This window comes from Periophthalmus magnuspinnatus, chromosome 19 (genome assembly GCF_009829125.3).
Source record: "Periophthalmus magnuspinnatus isolate fPerMag1 chromosome 19, fPerMag1.2.pri, whole genome shotgun sequence".
NCBI classification, from domain to species: Eukaryota; Metazoa; Chordata; class Actinopteri; order Gobiiformes; family Gobiidae; genus Periophthalmus; species Periophthalmus magnuspinnatus.
The window spans coordinates 16,329,761-16,344,369 of NC_047144.1; the positions used below are offsets into that span (position 1 = coordinate 16,329,761).

The window sequence follows — 14,609 nt, forward strand, 5'->3', positions numbered from 1 at the left end:
GTCATACTTTTGAGTATTTTTTGCTCCGCTATCTGTACTTTTACTTAAGTAATACAACTGAGTACTTCTTCCACCACTGAAAATTATTTACTTTAAAGCTGCCCTGTTTAACTTTTATGGTGTAGGGTCAGCCATGAAGATGATGGACACTTACTTTGCCTGGAATGTTTCACAGTATGGCATTATATATTTATCCATACTGCATTTATTAAATTACAAGTTAAATTACATAGCTCGGACATGAATGTTAATGGGATCTGCTCTCATGGATCAGACCTGTATCTCAGCCTGAAAAGATACAATGCAATCCTGTGGAACTTTCCAGGCAAAGCAATAACTCAGCTTATCTCCATAGAGACAAGCTGAAACTCCACCAGAAAAGTTATGTAATGCAGCTTTAACTCCTTGACAATTCCCTGTTTCCCGGTTTTGAAAGTAGGACGGCACAGATTCATGTTTTCATTTTACAGCCGAATTCACATCCAGACACCTTAAACATCTGAAGGAAATTAGTGGAATATTTAATTATTTACATGACCAGTCAAATGTTTTTACACACCAACCATTCAGTATTTTTTTTTCTTTATTTTTACTACTTCCGACATTTTAGATAAAACCTTAAAATATATGAAATAATATATATGGAGGATTTGAATAAAAAATTTAAATATTTAGTAGATTTAATTGATTTTTTTCTTTACTACATAATTCCATATAACTTAGTTCATATATTTGATGTCTTCTGTGTATATATGAAATGCAGAAAGTAGTAAACAGAGTAAATAAACAGCATGACTCACCAGCATGTTTTCGCGGCCCTTGTACCTCCCGGGGTTACTATAGAAGTGCTCTGCAAAGCCTGGTTTGACATGGGCTCCTTTGTACTGCAATAAACACAAAGGAGAAAAATTATATACCAGTGAAAATGTTTTATTACTAATGGAATTAATTAATGTAGACATTTTAAATCACATAAAATGACTGAATAGAATCCTACTTGCAAAACAGAGGGCACACTAAACACCTCTAGGGCATTAAAGGGACATGTTACACTGTTTTCTGATCTATAATGTTGTTTCGTCATCACAAACAGACCTGGAGTTGGGTTGTGTTTCATTCAGACATGTTTAAACGCACAAACCCTGCATATTTAGTCTGAGTTCTTCTCTCAAACAGAAAACACTCTGTTCCACCTTGTGATGTCATCATGTGGTAATACAGGAAGTGCTCCACTGTGTTTTTAAACTATTTGCCAATCTCTACTAAACAAATGCTAAAAGGAGCTGTTAACTTGAAAACTACCACTTCATGACATCAAAAGGTGGAACAGAGCATTTTGAGCTTTTGGAGATGTAGACAGACTAATAATAAAAGTGTCACTCAAACATGTGTGAATGAAACAAAACAACTCCAGGTCTGTTTTTGAGGAGGTAACAGCTTTAGAACATGACTTAAAGCTCACTTTGTGTAAATCCAGAACATGTTTGTCGACGTCAAAACTAAAAAGGTACAACAAGATTTATCCATTTATTATTTTGTTCTTTGCAGAGAACATTCTATTGTCTAAATAATTCCAATTTCGATTTGATTTGAATAGATTTGTGCATCCCGATAAGACTATTTTTATATTTTGCGAGAGGAAGGAGGAAAGCGGAAATTATACTGCTTAAATGATTGCAGCCTCCGCAATTTGATAATTTCGACTACTTACATTTCAAAACATCTGGTCGCTCTAACTCTGAGTGACAAAAAAACACAATAAACGTCTTAAAACGTCTTGTGCCTGTGGGAAGTGTTAAACCTGCAGGTGCCTCTTAATAGCAGCAGGGGGCACTTTCCAAAGCACAGACACAATGAAGGGAAAACAAAAGGCAACAAAAGTGGACCTAAGCAGCTGCTAACTAAAGCAATTACAGAGGGCAGGATTTGAACAGAAACGAAGGATGGGTCAAATGCAGAGATTCATTTCAAAATAATTTAATACCCAGGTACTAATCAAAACTAGCCTGGCCAATCCAGACTCCTATCTTTTTGTATTTTTTTTATACAGAGGGATACGAGTCTGGTCCCTCCACTTCCTCCATCGCATCTCAAGCTAGATCCAAATGGGATCATCCAATCAGATTTGTTTATTTCAGTGACGTATGTTAAACAAAGCTGCTCATTGGTCATCCCTAATTTTGAATAACATGGCATTTATTTCACCTCCTATTAAAAAGCCCATTCTTTCTGCAGAAATCCACAATGTTTTTCAGTCCCCTGTGATATTTTCCCCCCTTTTTTTCCTCGTAAGCAGCCATATTTGTTTTGATACAGACAGACCCTGATTGGCTGATCCACCTGTCAATCACATCCATCTGAACTCCGGGAACATCGATGAATCAGAACTGAGCCTAAACCACAATAGTAGAGGAATGTCACATACATTCACTATACTCTTGATTGGGAGATTACACTAGACGTTTCTGAATGTTTTAAGGTGATTTTAAAGGCAAAATATATTTAAATATCAAAACAATTATTGGAATATTCTCAACTCTGCCGCTCTAAATGGTAAATGGTATGGATAAGTCTTTTCACTCACCAGCTGCTGAAAGCTCTCCTTCCAGGGGTTTGGGTGCTCGTGCTCCTCGGGGCTGATTTGGTAAAAGCGCCCGGGCTCAGGGTGCATCATGGGACGTGTGTACTCGAATACCTCCATGTAAAGGCGCTTCCTGGAAAGACAATACAAGAGTTAGAGGTTATGAGACCAGTATAAACATTAAGGAGCAAAACTGTAGATGTAAAATGTCAGAATAGTGTAACTGAAAAGATGTATCCTGGAAATGTTCTGGTGGATTATAACTGTTACTGCCTAGAATCCACGGTATTGCATTAAACTTGTATTTTGTAATGTAACCATCTATAATTGAATAAATACAAGAAATAAACACAAATCTCCACAGATCTGACCTGTAAGTTGGTGTGGTGGAGTCCTACGCTTGTCTCCTTGGAGATAGACAAGTTTAAAGGTGCATTATGTAACTTTTCTGGTGGAGTGTCCCTATCCCTATTACCAAGAATGTTTCACGGTATGGCATTAAACTTGTATTTTGCAATAAATCCAGCTGTAAATGAATAAATTCAAAATATACTACTACAACAACAAAACAAATCTTCATCTCCACAGATCTGGCCTGTACCTTGGCGTGGAAGTGGAGTCACCCGCTTGTCTCCGTGGAGATAAGACAAATTTAATGCCATACTGTGGAATATTCCAGGCAAAGCAATAACCTCTACACATTTTTTTATATCTCGGAAAATTGCAGAACTGGCCTACATTAGCCTGACTAAAATGTTATTTAAGAGAAAGTTTATTTTCCAATTGTGTTAAAACGAAGCCTAATTTGAGTGACAGATCTTCAGATTAGAGCTGGGTTACTTGATGAAAATTTTAAAATCTGCCATTTTATAAAGCTCTATGCTCAAATACAGACACTTTTTCCCGCCTCAACAATGCTCTGAGTGAGTGACAGGTGGACTTAACCAATCCTCCTTAAGCCAATATCAAGATCCTAAATTTCACATGAATTGTTACGAAATAAAAACTATAATCTGGCTCCAAAAATCTTGTTATATTCATTTTTGGCATATCGAACATTGCAACTTCAGACTAAACAGTGCCCCAGTTAGCTTTGCACCTGCCACAAAAATAAATAGTAATGAACCTCCAAGTGTAGCCACAGAACAAAAATATAGTTTCATTTTGTCTCGACCTTGTCCAAACCACACTGACACACTACAGTCTATAAAGCTGATATCTAAATGACATTTTTATAACAAGCATTGTGATTGGATTTAAATTTATAAAGTTCACATTTTAAACATGTCCAGAATTGACAAAAAGACTGAAATATGAAATGACAAACCAAAAGAATCAAATGCATTTTGGAACATGGAAGTTTTAATTTTATGACTGGATATTCTGATGTTTGCAGAGGAAGTTATGGTTCTTCAAAAATGGCGGTCTTTGCCATCTGCTGATTGCATCTCCTCAAATTTAGACTATGATTTTATTGTGATTAATCTTGCAGCCCATAGTGTTGGTGCATTTTAAATCCGATCTATTATCCTTGTGTCTCTATAATTTAATCTCTGACACCTGTGGATCATTATGTTATAATTTTCAATTTTTAAAATCACAATATTCATCTAAAACGAATAAAATAAAAGAAACAAGTTGAGAGGAGCTAGCTGAAGTGGCTCGGGCATCTGGTCAGGATGCCTCCTGGATGCCTCCCTAGAGAGGTGTTCTGGGCATGTCCCACCAGGAGGAGGCCCCAAGGCTATCTCAGCTGGCCTGGGAATGCCTTGGGGTCCCATCGGAGGAGCTGGAGGACGTGTCTGGGGTGAGGGAACGGTCCCTGCTTAGACTGCTGCCTCCGTGACCCAGACCCGGATAAGTGGACAAAATTGGATGGAATGGATGGAAAAGGAACAAGTCTGCTGACTTCCGCGTTAGAAAACTACGAGTATCACCAATTAAGAGAATAAAAATAAAGTGCATATGTCACAATGGGCGTGTTCTGAGGTAAAAACGGGGGTAGATCGGCAAAATGGTGTCTTAAAACATGAATCACTCCAAATACAACTTCAGAAGCTCAGTGAGAAGATACAGCTAGAACATAGTTAAAATCTCTGAAAAGTCCAGTTTGCACAAAAGGTCTGCTGTAAAATTAGATAGTAGCCGTACCAGAGGATGGGGTCGTTGGCGAGTTGGCTGAACCTCTTGCAGACACAGGCGGCCTGACACAGGTCCTGCTCCAGGAGGTAAGAGAAGATCTTCAGCACCACCTCGTCTGGGAGCTTCTGCTGCAGGTACTGCTCCGCCGGGGCCACTGAGGAAACAGGAGCCAATGAGTCAATGAGAACAGAGAGAGCAAATGAGCACAGAGGGAACCTTTACTACAGAGGAGCCAGTGGAGCCATCACTGCAGTAGTTATGGGTGTGACTCAACACAGATGAATAGTAAGAATGCAATATTTAATTCCAACAATAAAACTGGGAGGTGGGGCAAAAACAATTTTTAATGATGTACATCTCTCACATGTTAGTGCCATATGGACCATCCACACTCTTCAGGGACTCCTGCTGGTGTCCAGAGTCAGAACTGAACCAGGACTGAACCAGGACTGAACCAGGACTGAACCAGGACTGAACCAGGACTGAACCAAGGGAATCAACATTTCAGGTTCTTCCGCAGCTAAAGCCTGAAACAGTCTTCCTGAAGATGTGAAACAGGCCTCTACTTAAGGTTTTTATTCTGCCTCTTCTCTTTTAATGTTAATTTTGTGATGATTATTTATGTTTTGATTTGTTTGTATTGTGATTTTAGTGTCTCTGTAAAGCACTTTGAATTGTGCTATACAAATAAACTTGCCTTGTCTTGATTTTCTTGCTCCTCGTATAGATCAATCAGGATTTACAATTAAATTTAAAGTTCGTCTTATTAAAATCTATATAATTTAGCTTTCAGTCTTAATTTTACAAGCACAAGCCGGACAAGACTTTTTATTTATGCCATTTGACAAAAACACTCTGTAGTCACTACATCGACTCATTGTTCAATATATGTTATATGGAACAATCATTTTGGGATCAGTATTTATAGTGTGTACTTTTTCTTTGCATTACTGGGGAATTTGTTGTTATTTTTTGGCTATTTGATAAGATTTGAGCCACAGTGGTTTGAATTTCACTTAAATTCTTAATTTGCCATGTAAGTTCAGAAGTTTAAGTGTTGCATTCTGCTGTTTATTTATCGCAACTCATGTTCTTTTTAACAATACTGTAGATTTAGAATAGTTTTTATTGTTTAAATCTGCACTTTGGCTCTTGCATCAGTGGCATAAATTAGTTTCAGTATTATTGTTTGTCATCTAGATTTACTTCAGCGATATATCAAACTTCAAGATGTGTTATTGTGACAGCCATATTTCACTATCCGTGTTTTTGCATGATCCTGCAAGACATAAGAAAATACACTGGGAATGATCTTTGGGAATGTTTCAGTGTAGGACAGTATGAACAAATTACTGTTACTACACACTTGAATCTTAATCTTATTATTTTTTGAAAGGAGACTGTAACATTACATCAGAAGCTTGCTGAGGCATTTTTAGAGAACAAACTGCATTTCTACATCCATTTTCTTCTGCTTATCTGGGGTTAGGTCACAGGTGCAGCAGGTTAAGCAGGGACTCCCAGACTTCCATCACCCTAGACACTTCCCCCAGCTCCTCCGGTGGGACCCCAAGGTGTTCCCAGGCCCCGAGAACACTTTCCTAAAACTTTCTTGAAAACTATAGTCCCCCAAATAAAACACATGGCACTAAACTGTGTGATTTGGATATAGTTACTTCCTCTGTATTCATGGGTTTCACAAGGGTCAAAAGAGCGTTGTCATAGCAATCAACAATTCAGAACATCTTAATTTGAGATAATCAAAATGGCGTTATCCAACAGCAGGCTCCAGCTGATAAATATAGCCTCAGATGTATTTCACAGACAGCGGGTGCTCACCTGGGAGGTCGTGGCTCTTCCCAGACACTCGCGCTCGTTTGGCTCGATGACCAAAAGCTTCTGTCGACGACGTGGAAGCTCCCTGCAACACAGATACACTGGGTTAAACAAACAAACATAGAATGCACCTGTGTGGTTTTGAAATACATTTTAGGAGCCTATTTACTGGGATGTGTTACTCTAAAATGGATATGGTCTAGATGCAATTCCAGGGCGTGTTTAACATGTGCACTTGGAACACTGACAAAGTGAAACGTGACTGTTTAACTGAAACAAGGATCACATGGATTTCACAACATGCACAGTACAGGGTTAGCAAGTTTTACATGCAAGACTTCATTTTGTCCTTAGTATAGTCTACACACTTAGCTGTTGCTAAAACTGATTTTTTTAATTAATTGTGGCAATCAAGACTCAACAGCTGTGTCCAAATGTCTCCTCCAGCCCCTGACCCCTCACTCACTCCACAGACCTTCACTCTTTAGCAGACTCTATAGAGACTTCACAGAGAGATTTGGACACACAGTTTATTACAAATCGGGTCACTTGACTCGAAAACTTGATTTCTGTCATAACTAATGATCAGACTGAACTGGCACAAGTATTTATGCAAAAACAGACTGGATTATTTTATTTTTTTTAAATCACATGTGGAACTGACAGTTCTTTTAACAGCTCAACTTAAGGTTAGCAGCTCCCGCTAGCAACTTTACACAGCAATGGTTTATTTAAGTTTTATTCATAATCAGGATCAACAGTGAGATAAAACAGTGCTTCTATATGACTCATTTAGTCGTGTCGCCGTGCTGTTGTTTTTCCAACCACTCTGCAATGGACACTAATATTCAAGGTGCATTGCGGGAAATTTTGAGTGTATTACTTTTCCACCTACTGGCCATTCAGACTAAAAATGGTGTGACCCTAAATCGTCCCCTAAGGAGGGGACAGTGTGGACAAAGTCATGGATTACAAACCTTTCATAACTAAGAAAGAACAATTTACAACTAATCTTGCAGTACCACATATAGTCCCACTTTTCTATCCTTATAGGGCTGAGGCAGGACACAATTCCCAAGAACAAGATTCTGATATAATAAATTAATAAAGAGTAAAATTCAGTTCACAAATTTTGGATTTTTAGCACTGTGTATTGCAAGAAATACAAAGTCACCAGCATTAACTTTTTTTCTCCTTCTCCAAATTAAGCATATGGGAAAAATATCACAAGATCTTTCTACTCGTGTCTGCACAATCTTGTGACAGTTTCATCTTGTGAGATCTTGTGGCCTGAGATCTTCTAACTTATTTGACAGGGACATTGCATGTCTTGATTCTTTATGATAGCTGAATGCAGAGGGGCCTGACCTCCATGGGGCCCTTGCTGGGGCAGGCAGAGGCGGTGGCAGAGGCAGCAGCGGTTCTTTTGGGCAGCAGTGTTTTCCGGCGGAGCTGGTACGGGCTGTTCTGGGCCCCGGGACCCGACTCTTCAATGGCCATTTCTGCAGCAGCGGCGGCAGGAGCCTCCTCATCTGAGCAACACAGGGACATAGAGGAAATAAGACTTAACACTCAGTAATGGAGAAGGACAGAAAGCCACATGACAGAATATTTTGTTGCTGCAACTAACAATTATTTGAGTAAATGATTATTTCTATTGTACACTGGGAATTTCCATATCAACCAAAGAACAGTTGAAATATGGTGACTGAAGGTTTATAAATAGAGAAGATTTACAAATAAAGTATTGTTCATGAAAATCAGAAATTGCTTTTTGATTTTTGACATTTTGATTTGATAATTTCACTGCTTTTGTAATTAAAAATGTCTTTTTGAAGGTATTTTGAGTCTGTATAGTCTAAGATGATCAAAATACAACCATGGCTATTTTTTCCATTGCCATATGTCCCAAATATTAACTCAACAAATACAACAGTAGTATGTATAGAGAAGCACTCTTCCCAGAGGTGATATTGTTGTTTTGAATGTATGCAGAATTTGAATTACAATTAACATGAATAACATCTATCTATGCCTCTATGCTGAGCTGGCTGCAGTGTATTCTCCCAAACAAAGGCTTACTGTACTATGTGTTATGTTTTAAGATCCATTCACTTTACATTCACTCCCTGAAATTCCACCAAGACATTTGTAGACATGTTGTAGCGAGTTGCAGATGGATTGCAAATTATTGTTATGGTGAACTCTAACTCAATATCAAGACAATATTTTTGTCAATACTACTTTCGCCTTCAGCGTTTGATTGTCACGCAAGAACCGGATTGTAAAAGTTATCTTAAAGACAAATTTCTTTTTGAAATCAAGTTGGCAGCTTTGCAAATAATTTATATTTGCAGACAGATGTTTCAAAGCAATTTACAACCATTTGTCAGAAGTGTGCAAGAAATATGGCATAGTAGCTTGTCAACTTTTGGAGGAGATATCTACACTTTCTAACGATTTAATATTTACCTATGCCAATTTAAGATGCAATAACAATCCTTGTTTATATTATGAAACTCCATGTATAACACACTGCCAAAGACAACATCTCCTTTCCCTCCAAGTCTGTCATCTGCTTTATAACATAATTATTAGCTTCTATTAGCAGCCAAATTAATGATCTTGTTTACTTTCTCTTTAATATAATGACAGAAAATCAAAACAGATGTGCATTTTATTTTTAACCACTGATTCATTACACTGGTCTGGTGCTGCTGACCTGACAAGACTTCAGTCCCTTGTTTACATCTTAGTTGCAGAAAAGATTGAACACTGAAAATGCATATAGACACAAATTGCAGGAAACCATACCCCAGCATACGTTATATATGTTTAGCTGCAAGGTATGCCATGTCGCAATTTTTTACTACACATGTATGGGCAAAAAAAAAGCATTAACAGGGGGTATGTTTTTTGACAAAGCTTGGCATTCATATCACATGCATTACAGCACTACACAAGCAAATAGACTCTGTAGAGATGCAAGACAGCCAAAAGGTTGAAATTAGCAAAGGCATTCCTTGCAAGAAATGTATAACTATGACTCAACGTGTTTCTGTTCAATAATCCATTAACATTTTGCATTTAAATCTCGTTTGATCACAGTATGGCGTGTTACATTTGCAGCTGTCATTTACAAGACCTATAAACTGATGCAATCACAGCTCCTGGCTACAAAATAGTGATGGGACTTTTGGCTCATGTATGGGATCTGAATCTTTTGGATCTGCTCATGTCAAAGATAGTTTCAAAATACTGGCTCTTTTACTATTTATTTGCATGAATCAGAAGCAAACTTATCACAGAGAAATTACCAAGATGTGTTTAAAATGGTTAACACTGAGAGTGGGAGTGTGCTTACCTTTGAAATGAGTTTAAATCATTACAATAATTACAAAAGCAACTTATTATGATGCCAAATATGGATTTTTTTGTGCACATATCTCTCACTGGTGTCACCTGCTCTGCTTCTGATCTGATTCTTGTGTTGGATCAGCAGGATAAAAATGCATTAAAAATAGACAGTAAAAGACTCTCTTTTCAAAACTGACATCCAGTTCCAACCGTTTACGTTAAGGAGCCGTTGAAAAGAGCCAGACTCGTTCACAAACGTCACATCACTACTACAAACTCAACTGCGTAGTAAAGTCAATCTGCGGTGTAAACAAATGAGGCTAGATGCTAATTTTGGTTGCAAACAAGACGCGGGTTGAAAGCGTAGACGTTTAGCATAGTAATAGCATTGTAACCGAGGCATAACGACACACACGGGGCTAAATAAAAGGCACAACAGCTGATTCACGGAGCTAGTAAAAGCCGGGGGAGCTAGTTAGCAGTTAGCCGTTAGCATCGCTCCCGACTGCGGCTAATGTTTTTGTTACACCCCAAAAATGGCAGTAGAAATACGCCGCAGATGTACACCCTCGTAGTCAATAGTGACAGCTGGGAATGCAAGGCCGGGGAGCGTGGAAAACACCGGATAAACTGCATTAAAACCAACTTATCACACCGGAGTAACATTAATACGAGCCAATTAAGTGTTAGCTGCATTACATTACGCGAAGACAACCCCCAACCGTACACCAAAGCAAGCCGAACAAAGCGCGGCCTGTGGGGCAAGAAGCCTCGGGTTTTCCTGCAACTCGTGCGCTTTTATGAGGAGATTATAAACTAAAATGGGGGTTAGTGTGTTATGCAAGGTGTTGTTAAGCCTGACACCAATCGGGTATGTGACATTAGCCATCCGGGGCCTTGCTTACCTCTCTCCCCGTTGTTTCGTTCGGGCTGCACCGGGCGCGGCCTCGACACTCGCCTGGGTCTCCTGTTGGTGGCTCTCAGAGAGTTCATCTGGCGAGCTGGTTTGTTAGGGGAGAAAATGCGTTGCTGTCCTGCCGGAATCAACCCCGAGACCTAAACTACGAGTCGGGTAGCCCTTTTACCCACTCGATCACGCCGGTATTCGGGGTTTTACAGCCGTTTTGTACGTGCTAGCGATGTTACAGCTCCCCCCGAATCGCCTCTCGCTGCCAACTCCGTTTCAGACTGTAGCAGGAGGAGCCATTAACCCACACGGGAAACAATCGCGAGAAAAAAATAAGCACTGAAGGCATTTCGACCAATCGCGTTCGCCATTTTGGAATTCTGCTCATTCTCGACCAATCATATGCGCCGTTGTATAATTAACTACAACCTCCACCAATCAGAAGCGTCGTAGCAGGCGGCCATGACAACCTTCCCTGTTGTGATACAAATCGGGTAGGGGTAGCCGCAGAATGGTAAATAAAACAATAATAGCTAAAATCACGGAATATAACACGCACCGACCATACTGCAGATATCAGTTGGTTTACATTAACGCTACAAATAAAAACTATGCCTTATAAAAACATTGCGCGAGTGGTCTTTCGGTTCATGACTTATTCATTTGCCTGTCACTGTACCTGCCTGATTTGCCTCATTTCATTCATTTCGCATCATTTATTTGTAGTGTGGCTTTGTTCTCTTTAAGTGGATATGCGTGTTTTTTACAGTTTATTTAATTGTAAATATTTGTTCTTATTCTTTTACATATTTTAAGCATTTTAATTGAGTTCATATTGTAATGATCTGATATTTTGTGTTTAGTTCATGATAACGGTTTATGTATTGGGGTTAATATAACTGATTTTGTATGTGACGCTTGGTTGCTATGCCAACAAGTTAAAGTGAAGGTTCTATTCCTCAGTTACTGGTCAGTTTGGAGATCGGCTCTGGTAAATTGAGACTAGGCATGGGACGACAAACAATATCGTTTATTGTGATAAAGGGGTACACAATAATTGTTCATGGGACATTTTATATAATTTTAATAATCACCATTATATCTCCAGAATGTGCAGAAAAAGTTACTTATCCATAGGAGTGTTGACAGGGGGGACAAAGAGGTCTGTTGTCCCAGGCCCCAGTGTCTTAGGGGGCAGAGAACTGTGAGGCTTCTTGACCCGGGCCCCAAATTTATGTCGATGGCCCTGCTTTTTTGTAATATTCTCCGCTAGATGTAGTTGTTGTAGTTGTTCACTGATAGCAGAGTACAATTATATGAGTTGTTTAAATACGGAACTTATAAAGAACATTAAAATTATAATTATTCATAGACATCATATTTTTTAGACTATCAGCAACTTTAATCGTTATCGTGATATAATCGTTAACCGCAATTACTTTGGCTGTGATCATTGTGACACAAAATTTCACTATCGTGCCACACCTAGTCGAGACTGTTGTTGTTTTGCTCTTGTTTTGGCCTGGGTTATGGCCCTCAGTAGCCCTTGTGTTTAGAAAATAAACAACCAGAAGAAATGCATGTTTCCATTCACCAAAATGCTACAATACTTAGCTTTGTTCTGTTAATCAGTCATCTGTAAGCTAACCATACAAATCCTATAATTACACAAAGGCCTAATTAAACACTAGATGGCACTCTCCTATAAGATTTTAATATGACAGATGTCAGGAAATTGTTTTAGGTGATGGCTCAATTTTCAATAATTTTAAACTAGCCTGAATGATCCTGAATATAGCCTAGTCTGTATCTCATCACAAACAGACCTGGAGTTGTGTTTTATTTAATTCACACATGTTTAACACAGAAACCCTGCATATTTAGGCTGCATTCTTCTTTCAAAAGGAAACCACCTTTTGATGTCATGTGGTAATACAGGAAGTGCTCAACTGTCTTTTTAAACTTCATACACTTTCACTGGCATAATTTGAATGATTTCAGACTGGGATTTGCCTATTTCTACTGAACAAAAGGTAAAATGTAGCAGTCAACTTGAAAAAATACTAGGCCTACATGACATCACAAGGTGGAACAGAGCATTTTGAGCTTTGGAGATGTAGACAGACGAATAATAAAGGGTTAGTCAAACATGTGTGAATGAAAAAAAAACAAACGCAGGTATGTTTTCGATGAACTAACAACATTATAACAAGGCTAAAAGCTTGATTTGGTCTAATATAGGACCTTTAAAGTAGTAAACGCAACTGTAAGAAAAATCCTACATAACATTCTAACCAGACCGGCCTAATTACAAATGTTCTGTAACCTCAGCTTTAGCTTTGTCTTCAAACAATCCTAATTTTAAAATGTCAAATAGCCCAGTCACCCCGACCCTGCAGCTTTGCCCCCATGTGGGTCAAAAGATTCTCCACATCTAATAAAACTGGAAAAAACAGGTTCACCAACGTAGAAAAAAGCTGGGAAGCAGTGAAATAACCAGATCTATTGAAATAACCCACTGCAGAGGTTTTGCAGCGCATCAGCTCCATCTAGTGGCTCAAATGTTCAACAGCATGCATTTATTTTCATCTACTGCCATTAAGAGGCGCTGTGTTCATACAGTACTAACAACCAGTCCTGTATTTGCCACAGTCACAGCCTTGAAATCCCCTGAAAGAGCCTGTGTGTTGTGTTGTGTTCGCCGGACTCCTGAATTGGGGCTAAAGCAGCTGCGGCCTCCTCTCTGCACCTTTGTAAACAGCGCTGAGGTGGGCCGCCCCGTCTGTCCTTGAGCTTTTGGATGCTGTGAAGGACACTTTTTTTTTTTTTCCAGATAATACAAGTCCAGAGTTCTGCAAAATAAAACATGCACATTTTACAGATCATTGGCTTTAAAACATTCAAATCATTCAGAATCTCACAATAGGGATGTTACATGAATATCTGGCAACGGGAATGAATGGACGGATAAGTCGATGTCCCAATTCGTTTGTATATTCCCTTTAATTGTCCCAAACCAAAAAAAGGGAAGGGCATCAGGTAAAATTGTCACAGTAGTAGGCAGCTGAAACATCAAACTCAATTGTTTCATTCACACATGTTAAACACACAAACCCTGCTTATTTAAAGTTCACCACACCTGAGTTCAAACACTCTGTTCCACCTTGTGATGTCATAACGTAATACAGGAAGTGCTCCACTGTGTTTTTAAACTCTATACACCTTCACTAGAATCATTTGGATTATTTTAGCTGTGGAATTCTCTACTGAACTAAAGATAAAAGGAGGTGTTAACTTGAAAACTACCACTTCATGACATCACAAGGTGGAACAGAGCGTTTTGAGGTTTGGAAATGTGACAGACTAATAATAAAGTGTTACTCAAACATGTGTGAATGAAACAAAACACAACTCCAGGTCTGTTTTTGAGGAGGGAACAGCATTAGAACATGGCTTAAAGCTCACAAGAGTCCATTTTTGTGCAATGTAGGCCCCAGTTTAGTTCTGATGTAAACCTGGATGATCCATTTGTTTAGCCCTGGTTCAGTCCTGGTTCAATCCTGATCAAGTCCAGGTTTAGTCCCAGTTTGGTTCTGATGTGGTGTGTGTGTAAGACAACGTGAGCGGGAGGTCCAATTTTGTCCTATTAATGTGATGGTTTACTTTGATTACCACAGAGAGAGTGAAAGGCTTCCTGCGGCGCCATCCCCAAAGCTTGTCATGCTTGTTACCATGGTAATTATACAGACATAAAAAAAATAGTACATCTGATGTTAAAAGTCTACA

General features: G+C 38.9%; 1 protein-coding gene across 1 annotated transcript in view; it reads right to left on the bottom strand.

Moving 5' to 3' along the window:
* The window catches only part of fbxo11b (F-box protein 11b), a 26,940-nt gene extending 15,730 nt beyond the window's left edge, over positions 1–11,210 (bottom strand). Inside the window, exons 1-6 of the mRNA XM_033984216.2 lie at positions 10,822–11,210; positions 7,928–8,091; positions 6,563–6,644; positions 4,733–4,877; positions 2,585–2,714; positions 801–884 (exon numbers count right to left, since the gene is read on the bottom strand). Coding sequence (XP_033840107.1) covers positions 801–884; positions 2,585–2,714; positions 4,733–4,877; positions 6,563–6,644; positions 7,928–8,091; positions 10,822–10,909 — 693 coding nt within the window. The 5' untranslated portion in view covers positions 10,910–11,210. The remainder of the gene's footprint in view (positions 1–800; positions 885–2,584; positions 2,715–4,732; positions 4,878–6,562; positions 6,645–7,927; positions 8,092–10,821) is intronic.
* Between the last annotated feature and the right edge of the window lie 3,399 nt (positions 11,211–14,609).